Here is a 19,581-nt window from a genome sequence, read left to right on the forward strand (position 1 = left end):
TGCGTCAAGCTACCTTCCTCCTATTAAACCATCATTCTCTACAAAAGGCTAAGCACTGCCCTCATTACATTGCATGAGGCTAAGCCTTGTTCATTGCATAAGGCTAAACGTTGCCTTTCTCTATATGAGACTAAGCACTGTGTCCATTACATTGCATGAGGCTAAGCACTACCTCCATCATTGCATAGGGCTAAGCATTGCCCTCATTACGTTGCATAAGACTAGGCATTGTCTCCATTATATTGCATGAGGCTAAGCACTGCCTCCATTATTGCATAAGGCTAAACACTGCCTTTCTCTGCATACGGCTAAGCGCTGCCCTTATTATATATTGCATGAGGCTAAGCACTGCCTCCATTATCACATGAGTCTAAGAACTGCCTTTCTCTGCATAGGGTTGAGAAATACCTTTATTACATTGCATGAGGCAAAGCACTGCCTCTATTATCGCATAAGGCTAAGCACTGCCTTTCTTTGCATATAGGGCTAAGCACTGCCCTCATTATATTGCATGAGTCTAAGCACTGCCTCTATTATCGCATAAGGCTAAGCATTTCCTTTCTCTGCATAGGTCTAAACACTGCCCTCATTACATTACATGAGGCGAAGAACTGCTTTCATTATCGCATAAGTCTAAGCACTTCCTTTCTCTGCATAGGGCTAAGCACTACCCTCATTACATTGTATGAGTCTAAGCATCGCCTCCATTATCACATAAGGCTAAGCACTACCTTTCTCTTCGTAGGATTAAGCACTACCCTCATTACATTACATGAGGCTAAGCAATGCCTTCATAATTGCATAAGGCTAAGCATTGTCTTTCCCTGCATAGGGGCAAGCACTGCCCTCATTACATTGTATGAGGTTAAGCATTGCCTCCATTATCGCATAAGGATAAGCATTGCATTTCCCTGCATAGGGATAAGCACTACCCTTATTTCATACAAGGCTAAGCGTTGCCCTATCACGTTCCCGCATATGACTAAGCATCACTTGTTCCCTCTACCTAGCAATCAATATCGCCGCATCCTTGCATTTTCATAGGCTGAAACATCGCCATATTTTCTGAAGGCGTTATAGTCCGAATTCGTAATCCTTATATCCCAAAGACATCATGGTATATCCTGAGGATCTCTCAAAATGCCATATTACTATTCAAAGGCGCCATAGTCTAGAGGCCCATTGTAACGATCCGACCGGTCGTTTTGAGAATTAGCATCCAGTTTGGTGGCTTAATATCTCGAGAAGCTTCGTGTTACGTATTATGACTTGCGCATGCGGTCGGGTTTGGTTTTCAGATGATTCGGGATTGATTTGGAAGGATGATTCTTGTTTAGAAGCTTAAGCGGTAAGAGTTAACCGGAGTTTGACTTTTATGTAGACGACTCCGTAATGGTATTTTGATGATTCCAATAGTTTCGTATGGCGATTTTGGACTTATGTGTATGTCCGTATTTGGATTTGGAGGTCTGTAGGTTGTTTTGATGCATTTTAGCGTGCTGAAGGGTTGGAAGGTTAAGAGGTTTGACCGGGAGTTGACTTTGTTTATATCGGGCTCGGATTGCGATTCTGAGAGTTGTATTAGCTCCGTTATGCCATTTGGGACTTGCATGCAAAATGTGACGTCATTCCGGGTTGATTTGATATAATTTGGCGCGATGTAGAAGTTGAAAGTTCATAAGTTCATTAAGTTCGATTTGAGGTGTGATTCATAGTTTCGATGTTGTTTGATGTTATTTGAGGCCTCCAGAAGGTCATAATTATGTTACAAAACTTGTTAGCATGTTTGGACGGGGACCCCCAATGTGTTTCGTACAAGCTTTGGATGGTTTTCATGCCTTTGGTCAAGTCTGCTTCTGGTGCGTCGCACTTGCGCATTTTGGAGTGCAGGTGCGAGATCACTTCTGCGATGTTAGAGCCTAGGCGGGAGCTTTGCTTCTGCAAGTGATGGATCACAGGTGCGATCATCACACTTGCGTGTAATTGATCGCAGGTGCGAGGAAGGCCGCTTCTGCGGTTATTTGGGCGCTTCTACGATGTCGTTGGTGCGACCCCTTTTTGCGCAGGTGCGCATTTTGGCATGGTAAGTGGAAACCACAAGTATGGCTATTAGATAGCAAAAGCGAGTGCGCAGGTGCATTTTTGGTCCGCAAAAGCGGAAGTTCTGGGCAGAACACATTATATATCGAGGCTTCGATATTTTTATCATATCTTGAGTTGTAGACCTCGGATTTGAGCGATTTTTGAGGGGTTCTTCATGTTTTGAATTGGGATAAGTGTTCTTTACCCATGTTTTATTTTATTTCGTGATTCCAACTTTATTTCTAACATTAAATTAATTATTTGAATGGGAGAAAATGGATTTTTTTCTGAAAACGTTCAATAATGTAAAATGATGATTTGAAGGACAATTTGATGTCAGAATTGGATAATTTTGGTATGGTTGGACTCGTATTGGAATGGATGTTCAGATTTTGTAAATTTTGTCGGGTTCTAAGGTGCGAGGCCGAGGTTGACTTTTTGGGTTGGCTTTTTAGTTTTTATTAAAGATTGAAGCTTTATTATCCGGAATTGTTTCCTATGGTTTTTATTTATGATACTAAGTTAATATGGCTAGATTTGAGCCGTCTGGAGATTGTTTCACACGAGAAGGTCATTTTAGAGTATCGGTTTAGCTTCTTTGAGGTAAATATCTTGCCTAACTTTGTGTGGGGAAACTACCCCTTAGGATTTGTGTCGTTTTTTCCTATTTGTCTCATGTAAAAGTCGTGTACGCAAGATGACGAATACGTACTCGGACTTACATGTGGAAATTGACCGGTCTAAACTCTTAGGCAACTTTTATGTACTTATTTGGAATTGTTAGCACATGTTATGTCTTTTATTCGTTATGTCTACTATCACATGCTTTATTTGAAGTTGTCGTTACACGTCACATTCTTTACTTTTCATGTTTGCTCTTATATGCTTTATTTGGAGTTGTTTTCAGTTTTATCATTATGTGATTTCTTTATTATGGAGATACTCTTAGTTGAAATCGTCGTCACATGATATCCTTTTGTTGTCGGGTTATTCTCAAGCATTAGATGTAGTGCTAGTTCGTGTCATCTCCTCCATTGTTAGCCTAATTCATACACTAGAGTTCTAAGTTTGCCATTTCATGAAAGTACTTTCACTATCGAGGTTATCCCTAAACAATTAATTGGAATTGAAGTTATTGGGAGTCATTAATCTATTTTAATTGAAGTTGCATTTAAAAGAGGGTGTTGTTCCTTGTTGAGTTACTTTTCCATTCATTTTGTTATTATTGAGATTCTATATACGTTGTGTTGAGTTGTGGGCTATTTGTTGTGCAAATATAGATATAGTTGAATCTTTGTAAAGGTTGTGGCCTACGGGCACTTGTGATACGAGTTGATATGTTGTATTTTTGTGATGATAGCACATGTGAATTGTTGTGTGGTTTTGTTGTTGTTATGCGGAGTATAAGGGCGGCACTTCACCATTGTTGTTATGCGGAGTATATAGGTGGCATTTCACCGTTGTTGTTATGCTGGGCATAAGGGTGGCATCTCACTATTTTTGAATGTAAGGAGTGATACGGGTGGCTATTGTTTTATTGTACGGCAGAATGATAAGGGTGGATATTATACGGAGTGATATGGGTGGCTATAAGAGAGATAAGTGTGGCTAATAATAATGTCAGGGCGGAGTGATATAGGTGGCTATCGGAGAGATAAGGGTGGCAAATGTCAGGGATGATGTGTGATGGTTTGGAGATATTGCGTTGGTAATTTTCGTGTGATGGTGTGATCTTCCTTGTGTTTGTCATACACCTTACGTGACTTGCTTTGTTGCTTCGATGAGCTAATCGATGTCTTTGATATTACTTGTTGGGCTGGGCTGCAGTAGTACACTCGCACAAGCATACATCATAGCATGCCACTTATACTAGCTCGGGAGTATGAAACTTGACATTTATTGATCATGCACATGTGTTCTTGTATCATCTGTTTCCATGTTGATATTGGGCATGTGACCATGACGGGCGGATTGTGATTGTGAGCCTGTGATCATGACGGGTGGACTGTGATTGTTAGCCTGAGATCATGCTTGGTGGATTGTGATTGTGAGCCTGTGACCACGCCCGGCAGATTGTGAATGTGAGCCAGGGATCATGTCGGGCGGATTAAGATGTTGGCACGTGATTTGTTCGTGCAGTTGTGATTCGAGATGTAGGCACGAGGTTCCGTGAGTACATGATGGTGAGTTGAGATTCGTGACTTGTGTCTATGAGATGAGGTATCACGGGGTGATTGCGTTGTGAACCTTTTGTTAATACGGCTTGATTAGTTGATTGTTCTATGTGTCCTTATTTGGTTTCAATAATACTTCACGGTGTTCTCTGTGTTCCTCTCTGAACCTTTTGAATTCTTGTCAGTGAGACCATGTTCTGCGGCCGCACAAATTGTGTGTGGTCCGCACTTCTTCTTCAATCACTTCTGGGCTTCTACATCAGATCTGCGGCTGCAGAGAGAATTCTACAGTCCGCACTTGCTTCTGCGACCGCAAAAATACTTCTGCGGACCGCACTTCTGGTCTGTTGCGCCCCTTCTTGCCTTATGCACTAGAACATTCCTTTTTGAGTTGAATTTCTTCATTATAGTCCAAATCTCCAACATTCTTGCAATTTGCACACTTTCATTAGTTTTGGAACATAAATCAACACTTTCATACTAAAACAAAAGTAAAAAGGTACTAATAAGTGGTCAAAATCCACACATATCACATGTTTTTCTTACTGCTGAAAATTGATATGCCTCTTATTTTATGATTAATGCTCAGCATGCTAAGTTCCCCTATTAAGTAGTAGCTTGATCATGAACTTGTGTTGTTATAGCTTCCATGTTAAACATATCATGTTAAGGTTATGCTTTAGTGATTCTCCTAGCTTTCATAATCAAACCTCTTGTTTAAAAGTGCTTTAGGCTGGTTCTAGCTATGCTTTATTTGAAACTTCATTTGAAATAGTTTGTTACCCGGTGATGGTCAACCCTATCCCCTTAACTTCTAAAAATGCAAGCATGAACCTGCCTATGTATGCCTTGTCAATATGTCATATGATCTTCTCTCTATGTCTTAGTGAGAAATGTTGTTAAAATCTAGCGTGTAGACTTCAAAGTTGTTTAATTAATTTCCATGTGTAGTTCGTTAACTTCTGTGGTTAAGTTTGTTCGTCTGCAACTGGTAGGTAAGTAAGTCATCCATTTGCGCCTGATGTTGGTTCATGCATGAGTTGACACACTCTAATGCCTTGGGTGAGCCTGGGATTTAAGTCTGCTGTTTGTGTGAAGAATGGGACTTTTGAAGGCCCAGAAGTGTCGTTGGGTTATTTTCTTTGGGCCTTTAACTGTTTATTGGGCCTATATTTGTTTCAACTTGTAATTTGGTCATATTCGAAGCATGTATTCTTCCACTTGGGCCTGTAATAACTTGTAATAAACAACAGCTGGGGATTAGTGAAAATTGGGGGTTGGGGTATTCTATTCTTCGCATGAAAGGGTAGAAAACATGTCTATAGGGCCTTAATTTGTTTGGCCTATTCACTTTAGAAGCATGACTTAGGGCTAATACGATGTCTTAACTTGCAAAATGTTAGAAATCATGCCTATAGAAACTAAAACAAGACTTATTGATCGTCATATCTAGATACCATGCCTATAGGATCTCAATTTGATTCATCAAAGCTATCGTTGTTGCTATTCTTATCCTACTGCCCGCTTAGACAACATGCCTAGGGATAAAAAAACAAGTATGCGTTTCTCAATTACTTTTCTTCCCAGATGCGAACTATTTAGAGATCATTCCTATAGGAAGTTACCACTCATCTAGAAAGCATGCCTATAGGACTAAATATGAATAACTCTATGCCTTCAATGGTCTCACTGCCCAGACGTAAATCGCTTAGAGATCATGCCTATTGGATCTTTAATAAAACCATGTATTAAAATCAACCGCTTTTGTCAAGATAATCTGCCTACATGATTTTATTGAGTCGTTCAATCACATAGAAATCATGCCTATAGGTATTAAAAAATTTAATATACTTTGACTTCAAACCTGCCTATCTATAGCCACCTGCCAAATAATCTGGACATTGTTGGCATAAGTTCATAACTTCATGCGTGCATTTGTGCCTATACGAGAAGGCCAACTTGAGCCCTTAAGTGTTGATTATGTGTAGTCCTAGTTGTTTTGACTGCACGCCTAGTTTTATCATTTTTTAGCAGCCTAAGGGAATCTAGAACTACCAAAGTACTAGGTCCAAAGCCTCCTAGGCCATAGGTATGGGATGGTAAAGCACACATAGGACCCATTTTAGAATTAAATTAGAATGTTCCTAGGTAAACTTCAAGATAGTAATTGCGTTGTAGGAGATGATAGTATGAGTCCGCTGAATAATATGAGAAACCCTTACACTTAAGGGAGTTGCGTAGTATTATTTATGTTGGACGATGTGATCCTTTAGGCTAAAAAACATAGGACCCACCCTTCCTCCTCTCCCATAGTTACTATTTATATATGTGCAAACGTATACCAAACTAGGACATATCTTGAAATCTTCAAAGGTTGTAACCCATTTCTTTCTCTTTAATACTTGTTTCATCTTATAATCGAATATTTTGGACTCTTTGTTACAACTTACATGATCACATAGGATAACTGTAATTCATTAATCCCCACATAGCATAAAATTCGGTCGAAACCTACCGTTGTGGACCTCAAAGAGTGTTTAACTCCTTCTCTTTGAAGTAATTTGAGCCCTTACCCGATCTTTGGTGATACGGACTAGTTCTAATCATAGTCATTCGCAAATAGGTGCCTTAACGCACCTTAAAAATTATTAGGTGGCGACTCTTCTCTTTTAATACCCATTTAAAAGAGTTATCACACGTCGAAACCCACTTTTGCAAGAAAATGGGGCGCGACACCATACACTTGCATAGCCTCGAAACCATAGGCAACACTAACACTGGACCAAAACGACATAACACCCCTCCACAAGGTGTCGATAATAGTCCGCTCGAATTTGCAGGAAAAACATCATGCACCACATCTGCAGCACCACTATAACCCCTCGATGCCCAATTGATAACAAGCGGCCGACATCGTATAAGGTTGAATATGATAGGAAATAAGGACATAAGCTTCGATGAAATCAAAGCGCACGACAAGGAATCAAGAAGAGTAGTTCTCCTAATTGTGTTGTAGCCTCCCGAAGATAAGTACATACGTCTCTGTACTGATCCGTAAAACTCAACTAGACTTGTTCATAACTCGTGAGACCTAAGTCAACCTAGTGCTTTGATACCAAACTGTCAGGACCCAAATCCCTTAATAAGTCGTGATGGCGCCCAACGATGCTGCTAGGCAAGCCAACACGTGAACCTCCATTTAGTTATCCATTACAATTTTTTTAAAATCACAAATTTCATTAAGTAAATAGAATAAAATCTAGCACTCATAGAAACCTGTGCTTTTCTTTACCAAAATTTCCGAGCATGATTAAATCATAAAGTAAGTGATAATAATAACATTAAGTACAATTATGAACATCCACTAGGAACCCTCAAAATCTGGTGTCACAAGTGCATAGGTAACTATTAGAGCAATACAACACTACTACAACATCTGTCTAGAATATAAAATAGGCAGGATACAACAAATGAACATGATGGAGACTTTGTGTGGTGTGGATCGTAGCATGGAAAATAACTCACCATAAAGTCCCCTTAGCAGATGCGCCAATACGCCAAGAAGACCACCCAATGTACATGCTTTAGTACCTATATATTCAGTGCAGAATTGTAGCGTGAGTACGTAAATTGACACATACCCAGTACATATATAGTCTAACCCCGAAGAGGTAGTGACGGGGGGTCGACATTGAAAATTACTAGTGGTCCAATAAATCAAATATAATACAGTAGACAAGTATGAAACACGGTAAGTAAATAGTGAGAACAGATATAAGCAAATAAAACGGTCTACAACTGAACAGTGAATATTAAGTCCTCAAATACCGGATACCTCCTCAAATGGAATACGTAATGGTCAAAACCAAATCAATGGTCACATCTCAAGTCAGGAAAACTCATGAGTACATAGACTCCTTATCAAGTATTTCGCACGAGTCTGCCGAGGCGAGCAGCCCGATCCCATAAATGTAAAGGTACGAATTCTTGTCGTGGCGTACGGCTCGATAGGAAGTGTAATCTCTAATGCTAATCAATTAGCTAACCATATATCACTAATTGTAAGTCCGACACCTTACGCAAGTCTAGTCTAATGCAAAATATATATTAAAGAAATTAAACATGCAGGGATAACTCAAATATTACAATTAAAGCATGGCGTGAGTCTAAGTCTAACCGAACCTAATCATGAATTCTAGCATACGCACGGACACTCGTCACCTTATACGTGTGTAGTCCCCACAACATGTAGCACATAGCAAATATAATGCCTACGGGGTATATTTCCCCTCCCAAAATTAGACAAGAGACTTACCTTGCTCAGAATTCTGATAACTGGCTCCTATGCCTCTCTAACTTCTCAACCCAATGCCAAACGATCTGAAACTAGTCATAAACGTGCAAACCAATCAAAATATACTCCAATACTCGTAATTTAATAATTTATAATAATTTTTAACTCCGCTCGAAAAGTCAACAAAGTCCACCCCCGGGCCCACATGCCCGAATTACAAAACTTTTCAAAGATAAATATTACCCATAACGCCAAAAACTCAAATATATAATTTATTCCTAATTCCATATCCTATTTCGTGGTAAAAATCCAAAATTACGAATTCTAGGTTTTCTTCCAAAATTCTATAATTTCTACCAATTTTCATGTTAAACTACATATATATTCAATGTATTTAACTTACAACAAGTGGGAATCACTTACCTTATGATAAATGATAAAAATCTCCCCTCAAAGAGCTCAAAAAAATGGCCCAACCAAGTGAAAATGAGAGTGAGCCAAGTCCCGTAATAAAAATTATTCTGCCCAGGCTTTTTCTCTTCGCGTTCGCGGACCCCCGTCGCGTTCTCGAAGGCCTATCAGCCCAATGCTTTGTGTTTGCGTTCAAACCAATGCGTTCGCGATAACCAACTTGCCCCAGGCCAAAACTCCTCCTTCGTGTTCGCAGATTCCTCTCCGTAAACCAAACTGCCAGCCTCGCACTTCTTCGCGTTCGCGACTACCTTGTCGCGTTTGCGTAGGGTAAATGTCCCTGGCCCAGCTCCTTCTCTGCGTTCGAGACTCCTTTGTCGAGTTTGCGAAGCACAAAAAGGCAGCCCACCAATTTCCTTCTTCTCAAAAGTGTAAGTCCACTCGCGATCGCAAAGCACAACACCGGTATCAGCAACCACCACTAGCAGCAAAACACCCAAACTTGGTCTGAAACCACCCAGAATCACACTTTAATCCCCTGGGATCCCGTCCAATCATACCAAAAAGTCCCAATACCTTATCCAAACTTATTGAAAGTCTCAAAACTCCATGAATAGCATCAAAACCACGAATCAACGATCAAATCCTTGTTTTGACTTTTAAATATTCAAACTTCGTCGAACGCATCCAAATCATGCTTAAATGTTTCGGAATTATGCTAAAATTTACGTACAAGACACAAATCACAATACGAACCTATTCCAAGGATCAGAATCCCAAACAGACATCGATAATACCATATTCCACTTCAAATCAAACTTAGAAAATTCTAAAACCTTCAAAATACCAACTTTCCATAACAAGTGCTAAAACGCTCCCAAATCATCCGATACTCAACCCGAACATACGTCAAAGTCAAAAATTATCATACGAACCTATTGGATCCTTCAAATCCTGATTTTGAGGTCGTCTACTGATAGTAGGCTACAATTTATGTAGTTTAGCTACTGTTTATGCTCTAACTTAGCCGCACTTTATTGATATTTGAATGTTAAATGACAACAAATTGCTCTAATTAAGAACTTTATGCTTTGCAAGAGCAATTCCGGGTTATGAGGACGTAAAAGAGTGTTTTGGAGTTAATATGGAGCATTAAAGGCCAATCAGAGTTTAGCGCGCGTAAAAGAAGAAAGAAAAACGAAGGCAGAAACTCCTCCAGGTGCACGGTCAATGTGTGGCCACGCACTGGCCACGCACGTCAGGCAGAACACTTGGCAAAATGCGCGGTCAATCTGCGGTTGATCTGCGGCCGCGCACGGGCTTTCAAGAAAAAATAGCCCAAGGCCAATTTTGTAATTCCAAAGGAGACTAACCTTGACCTATAGGAAGCCTAACTCGCCCAAAAAGAGGGGAGACTTGTTTTTAGAAGAACTTTGGAAGCAAGAACACAAAAAGGAGCAAGACGGAGAATAATCTATGAGTTTTTCATCTTCTTCTTCTTAATTCCATTGTTGGTTATGACTTTTTATATTGTAATCTTGTCTAGTAGTATGAGTAGCTAAACCCATCATCTAGGGTTGATGGAACCAATTGTTGGATGAGTCTTGATTACGTTTTAATATAATTGAGCCGTTTTTACTCTAAAATTGTTCAACTATGTGTTGTCTTGTGATTAATAGAAAGGGCCCTTGATTAATAGTGTCTAGTTATCTTGTGTTGCTTGAGAAAGAACACTTGATTAGATCGTTGTTGAACAACGCCACTTTCGGGTAAGTTAAGAGATTAATTTCTTGAATTTAAAAGCGGGGTTAGAGATAACGAAGCTTTGGTGTGATATTTATGAGTTGTACAAATTGTCAACTAGAGTAGTTCGAGAGAATGCTTCTAGTAAATTATCGTAATTGATCGAGAGATAATTACGGTAAAAAAGAACTCATCATATTTATAGAGTGTTACGGCGAGATTATAGCTAACGTGTCAGGAATTAATCCGACAATTGGGGAAATCAATAACCCTAGATCCTTTTACCACTGAATTCAATTTCATTCTTTATTATCGATAGTTTTATTGTCATCTTTCCTTAGTTAAATAATTCCTGTTAATTATCAAATAAAATCTTGCATCTGAAAATTGTCTGAGCTTATCATTAGCGTTACTAAGGGTATAGTAAATAGGTTAGTTCCCTTTGGGATTCGACTCCGGACTCTTGAACCAGATTATATTTGCAGCGATCGCTTAGTCCTTTTTATAAGGTGTAGTTGGGCGTGATCATCTATTCAAAAGTCAAACATTGGTCAACTCTTCCTACTTAAAGCTCCTGAATTGAGAATTATTCTTCCAGATCAACTTTGAACTCCTCGAAAATCAAAATCAACCATACGTGCACGTCATAATATATAAGGTGAAGTTACTCAAGGCCTCAAACCACCAAGCGACACGCTAGAGCGCAAACGACCAGTCGGGTCGTTATAGAAAGTGTATGGCAAAGTCCCGAGGAAAGTCCTTTGGAGATATTTGGAGGCTAGCGGTATTCCTATTGCTTATACTAAGATAATTAAGGACATGTATGAGGGGTCTAAGACCAGGGTGAGGACTATATGAGGGGACTCAGAACACTTCCCAGTTCTATTGAGGTTGCACTAAGGATTGGCTCTTAGCCCATTTTTATTTGCTTTGACAATGGGCATACTTAAGCGCCACATTCAAGGGGAAGTGCCTTGGTGAATGTTATTTGCAGACGATATTGTCCTGATTGACGAGACAAGGGGCAATGTTAATGCGAGACTAGAGGTTTGGAGGCATACCCTAGAGTCAAAAGGTTTCAAGTTGAGCAGGACCAAAACATAGTACTTGGATTGCAAGTTTGGTGACAGGAGTCATGATACAGACGTGGTAGTGTTGTTTGACAACCAAGTTCTTCCCGAAAAAGGAAGTTTTAAATACTTAGGATCAGTAATCCAAAGGAAAATGGAGATTGACGAGGATGTCACACATCAAACTGGAGCAGGATGGATGAAATGGAGGCTTAAATACGGTATTTTATTACAAGAATGTGCCACATAGACTTAAAGGTAGTTTTATAAAGTGGTAGTTAGATCGACTATGTTATATGGGTCAAAGTGTTGGCGAGTTAAGAACTCCCATATCCAAAAGATGAAAGTAGCCGAGATGAAGATGCTAAAGCGGTTGTGCGATCATTCCAGGAGAGATAAGATAAGGAATGAAGTTATTCATGACAAGGCGGGAGTGCCCCTGTAGGGGACAAGATGTGTGATGTGAGGTTAAGATGATACAGGCATGTTAAGAGGGGAGGCGTTGATACCCCGTAAGGAGATGTGAGAGATTGGCTGGTGGGCATGAGGAGAGGTAGAGGTAGGCCTGAGAAGTATTGGAATGAGGTGATTAGGTAGGACATGACGCAAGTTCAGCTTACTAAGAACATGACCCTAGATAGGAGGGTGTGGAGTGAGGATTAGGGTAGAATGTTAGGGCATAGCTGAGTATATTCCTTTGTCATCCCAATGGCAGTAGTATTAGTCTCATAGTCTTTTATCTTTTTTTATAGAGTTATATTCCTATCTCTTATTTCTTTTGCTTCAGTATTTTTATAATATCGCTATTGTTTCTATATCGATGTTGTTTCTGCTTGTTGCTACTGTTTCTTTTTATTTTGTCCTTTAGCCGAGAGTCTTCAGAAATAGTCTCTCTATCTCCACGAGGTAGGGGTAAGGTTTGCATACATACTACCCTCCCTCGACCCCATTTATAAGATTATACTGGGTATGCTATTGTTGTTGTTGTTGTTGATGATGATGTCTGAACTAAAGTATATTTCCTCATATTCTTTTTTAACTAAAAACAATTGCCAAAATATTTGTCACTTGAAGAAATTACTTTCTCTTTTCACATTTAGTTGTCCCCTTATTAATTCTTTAATCTTTGTCTATTTACGTGCGTCTAATTCTAGAACATTTAGTACTAAGGTTAATTTAATAATAATAATTAATTCTTTCTTGTTCCTAAAATGACAAGTATTTAGAAACTACTATATTTAGAATACATGACAACTAAATAAAATGGAGGGAGCATAAGAAATTAATTGTTACCCTCTTAAGTCCACGTTAATCAATTTTTTGGCTCGTCTTTTGTGGTCCACAATATTTAGTTTTTTCAGATATCAAGAAGGAGTTAATTTCTTTTTTCCAAAGTATTCCTTGGAGTAAAGAGCCGAGAAGTATTTGTTATATTTTCAATGAACAAATTAAGGTAATATGGTCAATTTTATTGTTAATTAATGCTAAAAAGTAAATTCCTTAATATGTGTAAAAATAATAAAAATCGACTAAAGTAGACCGCAAGGAGTATTATTTTCAATTCTTCCGTTTAATGCTATGTTGTCATTAATTACTCTTTTGAAGAAGAGACAAGAGCAATTTATATAAATACTCTATTTGTTCCATTTTACTTGTCCACCTTATCAAATTAAGAGAAGAATAACTTTTTATTTCATGTTTTATCATTATCATTAATTACTAATTCTCCAATTAATTTCCCGAAATCATTGAGACTGTTTATCTTTATTATGAGTATTGATTAAATATATACTTCATTTATAATGTTTCTTAAGGGGAATGCATAGTTCATTGTGGACAACTAAAAAGGAACCTAAAGAGTACTTCTTATGACTAATGCAATTAATTTTATAGTTCTCTTAATAGGTATGTCTAAATCTTAACAAACATATTAAAAGGGCCACAAGGAATATCAACTTAGCATGGTTGGTAAAAAATGAGGTGACAATTTACATTTATTTAATTATCATTAAGTATTTACTAATATTCAAACATATGGAGTATCATGCATTTTACTTTGATAAACGCGGAGCTTGTAATTTTTCTTAACTCCAACTGGGGAACTGGGGAGTCAAAGGCGTACAACTTTGGACAGTTCAGACTTTCACATCTAGTTCTTAGCCGCCTCATGCCTCCAGGCTCCAACAGTTAAGTTGAACGAAATACTCAATTGAAAAGTGATATAAGTTCAATTAATCAGTAAACTTAAGTGATTGGCTCGTAACAAAGTTAAAAAGAATTCACATGAGAAACTTTTAGGTAGTTGCCAATAAGATATAGAAGCCGTGATAAACAATCACTAAGAATTCTCGAAAATCAAATACAATTAGTCATTTCCTTAAGATGCTTCCAAAATCCAATTCACATTTCAGTTATGCAAAAAAGTTTTATTTTCATTTTCTCTATATAGATGAATATTGAACATGCCTTTTGATTCTAAAGTGGTGGGCAGGAAAAATTAACCTTGTCAATCAAAGGTATTGATTGGTATTCTTTTATGTGTCAGCTAAGTTAAGGCACTAACCATTTCAATCAAAAACATGAGTCAGAATACATGAAAGGGCTAACTTCTTCGTTCATTTGCTCCCATTTTCTCTTCGTCTTACTAACTTCCGCGGCATTAGACACGATCACTACAGATAAACCCATTAGAGATGGTGACACAATTGTTTCAGCTGGTGAGTTTTATGAACTTGGATTTTTCAGCCCTGGAAATTCCAAGGATCGCTATGTTGGGATATGGTACAAGAAGATATTACCTACAACTGTCGTCTGGGTTGCCAACAGAAACACTCCCCTGAATGACACTTCAGGAGTGTTAAAACTAAGACCCAATGGGATTCTTGTACTTGTCAACAGTTCTAATGCCTCAATTTGGTCATCAAACTCATCAAGATCCTTAAAGAATCCAAAAGCACGGCTCCTGGATTCCGGGAACCTTATTGTCAGTGATGGAAATGATAGGGACCCGGAAATTAATTTCACGTGGCAGAGTTTTGATTTTCCAGGAAATACTTTATTACCTGGCATGAAGCTTGGACGTAATTTGGTCACGGGCATGGATTGGTACACATCGTCATGGAAGAGCGCAGATGATCCTAGTCCTGGTGAATATGTAAACCGTCTTGATTCTCATGGATACCCACGATTACTCGTGTTGAAAAATTCATCTATAGTGTATAGCTCAGGGCCATGGAATGGTATTGCATTTAGTGGTAGTCCGAATAATAAACCAAATACATATTATACTTTCGAGTTTGTTGTTAATCAGCACGAAATTTATTACAAATATGAGATTAGGAATGTGTCCCTGCCCACAAGGGTGGTGATCAACTCGGCTGGGGTGTTAGAACATCTAACATGGATTGAGCGCAGTCAGAGCTGGTTTCTCTACTTGACAGCACAATTTGACAACTGTGATCGTTTTGCTTTATGTGGTCCTTATGCAAGTTGCAACATCAATAACTCTCCTCCATGTGACTGTCTGAGTGGTTTCGAGCCTAGGTATTTGTTAAAATGTGTGACTGTCTTATTTTACAGAGAGAGCATAGTTTTATTTACTTAAATATGTCTTCATAAGCCTCCTCGTGTACGGCTTAATACTTTTTCTTTGGCCAAGAAAAGCCATGTTTTTTAATTGCTTAATGTCTTCACAGGTATCCTCAACAGTATGCAGCAGACTGGTCTAGTGGTTGTGTAAGGAGAACTTCTTTGCATTGTAACCAAGATGGTTTTTTAATATTTACGGGTATCAAGATGCCGGATTCTAGACACTCACGGTATAATGAGAGCATGAACCTTGAAGAATGCAAGAAATTGTGCTTGGCTGACTGCAATTGTACAGCTTACTCGAATCTTGACGTTAGAAATGGCGGAAGTGGATGCTTACAATGGTTTGGTGAACTCATTGATATTAGAGAGTTCAGCCAAAATGAGCAGGACCTGTTCGTAAGAGTAGCTGCTTCAGAATTAGGTAATGACCCTACCCTATACAGTATAAATGCACAACTCGTAAGAATTGAAGGAAATCTACTATCTTATTTACTTAGTTGTTGGACATTAAAGTGTATTAGGTGCTGCAGTAGTTGGTAATATGTCTATCGCATTGTAAAGGAAAGAAATATTTATCCACCTATGACAAGGTCTCCCTCTGGTTTTGCTAAACCTAAGCTGAAACATCGGGAAAAAATTGTTTAAGGATTAATCAACCATTAAATGGCTGCACATCTGCAATATGTTCCCTTATCCTCATTTTTGTGGCACTGGAATGGAAGTAGCTTGCTGCAAAGAGCATTTGAAATTTTGAATAATTGCAAATGTTGCAATTATTACACTTATGCAATTCACTACTGAATACCGCTTATGGACTAATTATTTACCGGATTGATAAGTTATGTTAGTATGGTTTTGATTATTTGTCAAACTTCCTTGCGGAACTAGATAGGAACCTGATACAAATTAGTTCCTTGCGCCTGGTGGGCATGCTAAATTGTTTGGCCGAACTCTCGAGAAACCAGAAAAGGGAACGATCCCATCAGTTCCCTCAACTGTCGTACAGTCAACTCTACAGTTGTAAAAGTTATTTCACTGTACCGACTAGCAGCAATGCCGCTGCTGCTAGAGGCCAAACCAAGAGCTGAAATGTCTCTATCTCTTCACACATGCTCTCTTATATATAAACATCATTACACAAGGGTTGACCCTAACAGAATCTGAAAACCCTATCATTCAAGTGCCAGCCGCCACTGTTTCCTCCAGGTGCACTCAAGAACAAAGTTACTACAAACCAAGGACCAGATTCCAACACTAAAAATGTCTTGAGTCCTTAAGTTTGTTGTGTCTTTGTCTTTTGTTCTTTACCTGTATTCCTATACAACTTTTTAGAAGTATTTTGTAGGACAACTTTTAACCATTATTGTTTTGGTTGTTTGAGTAGAGTTAGTCAAGAGGGTCGCTTTGTAATAGAGTTATTGCAAATGGCTTATAATAGAGTTATTGTAAGGGGTGAGAATTAAGAGTTTAATTCCTAAATTGCAATAGGTTATAATATGAAGCTTGCTCAGTTTTAGTGGAGTCGTGGTTTTTAATTCCTTGAGCAGGGAGTTTTCCACGTAAATATCGTGTGTTCTTTATTACTACCTGTTTACTTGTTCTCTATACTGTTTGGTGGACCCTTAATTTCTATCACAGATTCAGACAGGAAGCGAAGGAGAAAGAGGACCACCCTGATTGCTGTCATTTCAGTAGTAGTAGCAACATTTATCCTCAGCTTTTTAGCTTGGTTTTCCTTCCAAAGAAGGAAAAGAAGAACAGGTAAATATACTACTCTTGTCTAACAGCTTTATTAGAAAATTCTTAACTCTGAATGCTGTGTTACCTAGGTGAATTATCTGTCATTATTGTCCTGTTTGTGACGAGCAACTAAATATTTACAGGTTCAGCAAATGGAAATGAGGACATGGAGTTGCCATTGTTTGATTTAGTTACTGTTACTAGTGCCACTAAAAACTTCTCTTCTGCTAATGTGATTGGTGAGGGCGGTTTTGGACCCGTTTACAAGGTAAATCACCTTTGATCTTAAGCTTCTAGCTAGAAGTGGTATCTTTGACCCTTGATAAAAAATTGCAGGGTATTCTACCAAATGGACAAGAGATAGCAGTAAAGAGGCTATCAAAGTATTCTGGACAAGGCCTTCAAGAGTTAAAGAACGAAATCGTTCTCATTTCCAAGCTGCAACACAGGAACCTTGTCAAGCTTTTGGGTTGTTGCCTTGAAGGAGAAGAAAGGATGCTAATCTATGAATTTATGCCAAACACTAGCTTGGACTATTTCATTTTTGGTCTGCTTCTCATTGATTCATTAGCTAAATACTGCTCCTATTTGATAAGTCCTCAATATCTCTGCAGCCTCAGTGATTAGATCTACAATGTGCAGATCCAAGCAGAAATACCTCACTTGCATGGAAGAACCGCTTTGAAATTGCAATGGGAATATCTCGAGGTCTTCTTTATCTTCACCAGGACTCAAGATTAAGAATTATTCACAGGGATCTCAAAACCAGCAATATTTTATTAGATGGTGGCATAAATGCCAAAATTTCTGATTTCGGCCTTGCCAAACTTTTGGGCGGAGACCAAGTGGAAGGAAAAACTAAGAGAATAATAGGGACATAGTAAGTTTTACATACGCTTTACCATAGAATCTATATTATATTCAATCAATACATGAACTTAAATTGGATGAGTTGATGCAGTGGATATATGTCCCCAGAATATGCTGTTGATGGGAAATATTCAGTAAAATCAGATGTATTCAGTATCGGCGTAATCATTCTAGAAATAATTAGTGGCAGAAGGAACAGGAAATTTCGTCATTTGGAACATCATCACAATCTTTTGGGACATGTAAGCAGCCTTAATTCACTCTTTCAATTGTCAATGCATTTGTATAAATGTGTTCTGTTTGTTACTTTAGGCATGGTTACTTTGGAATGAAGGGAAAGCATTGGAACTGATGGACGAACGTTTGGAAGAATCGTTTTCAGAATCTCAAGTATTGAGATGCATTCAGGTTGGTTTGTTGTGCGTCCAAAAACTACCAGAGGATAGGCCTACAATGGCATCAGTAGTTTTTTGGTTGGAAAATGAAGGTCTAGTTCTTCCTCAACCAAAGCAGCCAGGTTTTTTTATAGAGAGGAATTCAATGGAATCAACAGAGTCAGCTGATGAAGGATGCCTAACTTACACCGTGTCATTAACTGTTCTAGAGCCAAGATAGACATAAAATCCCTGTTGGAACTTTTGAAATGTGTTAACTTTGCCTTGTTTGTCAACGGTACTAGTGTATATTACAGTATATATGAGACGAATAGAGGACAATGGTCGAGTATTTATGCTTGTCATTGACATGCATTGTGTTGGGAGTTGGGACCCTGAGAAGAAATCGTCTTAATAACTTGTGAAACAGGGCCTACTTTACTCACTTTTCTATTAGCACTCACAAATGCTGCTGTCCAAGTCTAAGGCATCTTTATTGCAAGTCCTAGCACTACACCAAAAGAGGCTTTTAGTGGCAATAAATTTTTGTTTTAGCGACAATTAGGGGTGGCAAAATGGTTAAAAGAAAACAGTTAATCATCCATATTATCCACTAAAAAATGGGTTGGATAATGAACTTTTTAAAAATTGGTCAAATATGATAAGAACCATATTATCCATTTAGAAAATGGATAACCAATGGGTCTAACTTTTACATTTGTAAAGCCTCAACTTGGGGGTTCCTCAAGTTAGGGAAGAATTCTCCCAAAAGTTGATCATATGCAAGAAGTCTTATCCGCCGGTTAACCCGTTTTTATCCGTATTAAATATGAGTCGGGTCGGATAATTTATCCGTTTTTTTATTACCCATTTTCAACCTGAACCATATCCGACCCGACCCGACCGTTTGCCACTCCTTGCGATAATAGTAACTAGACATATTTTAACACCCGAGCAAGCAACACAGCCTGTAATACAACGCACACGAAAAAGCTTTTGCAGAAAGCAGCAATATTCATCAAGCAAAGAACAACACAAAACGAGACATACGAAAGATTTTCAATCCGCATAAGATTCACAATAATCAAATTAATATTTTCAAATCAGATACATGCGTTTTTTCTTTTAATAATAGAATCAATATCTGGGAAAGTGCACAAAAATTCACATGATATTCAGCAGGAGACATACGAAATCCCAATCGAAATCACGAAGATGAAAAATCATGAAAA

The 19,581-nt window shown here is 38.4% G+C and overlaps 1 protein-coding gene across 2 annotated transcripts; it reads left to right on the forward strand.

Annotated features, from left to right (window-relative positions):
- The first annotated feature begins 14,047 nt into the window (after window positions 1–14,047).
- On the forward strand, window positions 14,048–18,965 carry LOC109242726 (G-type lectin S-receptor-like serine/threonine-protein kinase At4g27290). 2 transcript variants are annotated; one of them, XM_019409577.1, is made up of 8 exons: window positions 14,048–15,317; window positions 15,470–15,786; window positions 17,004–17,126; window positions 17,249–17,373; window positions 17,442–17,652; window positions 17,748–17,985; window positions 18,067–18,217; window positions 18,310–18,410. In XM_019409577.1, the coding sequence occupies exons 1-8, from the start codon at window positions 14,368–14,370 to the stop codon at window positions 18,325–18,327; spliced, it is 2,133 nt and encodes a 710-aa protein (XP_019265122.1). In that variant the 5' UTR covers window positions 14,048–14,367; the 3' UTR covers window positions 18,328–18,410. The 2 variants fall into 2 exon arrangements, with proteins under 2 accessions (XP_019265122.1, XP_019265121.1); XM_019409576.1 differs by having other exon boundaries at window positions 14,051–15,317; window positions 18,288–18,965.
- Window positions 18,966–19,581: the final 616 nt, after the last annotated feature.

Source organism: Nicotiana attenuata, unplaced genomic scaffold, assembly GCF_001879085.1.
Source record: "Nicotiana attenuata strain UT unplaced genomic scaffold, NIATTr2, whole genome shotgun sequence".
In the NCBI taxonomy this organism is placed as follows: Eukaryota; Viridiplantae; Streptophyta; class Magnoliopsida; order Solanales; family Solanaceae; genus Nicotiana; species Nicotiana attenuata.

Coding starts and splice junctions, on each gene's coding strand:
- LOC109242726 (XM_019409576.1), top strand. CDS start 14,368: ATGAAAGGGCTAACTTCTTCGTTCATTTGCTCCCATTTTCTCTTCGTC. Junction 15,787..17,003: donor AGTAGCTGCTTCAGAATTAG/GTAATGACCCTA, acceptor TTTCTATCACAG/ATTCAGACAGGAAGCGAAGG. Junction 17,653..17,747: donor CTTGGACTATTTCATTTTTG/GTCTGCTTCTCA, acceptor TACAATGTGCAG/ATCCAAGCAGAAATACCTCA.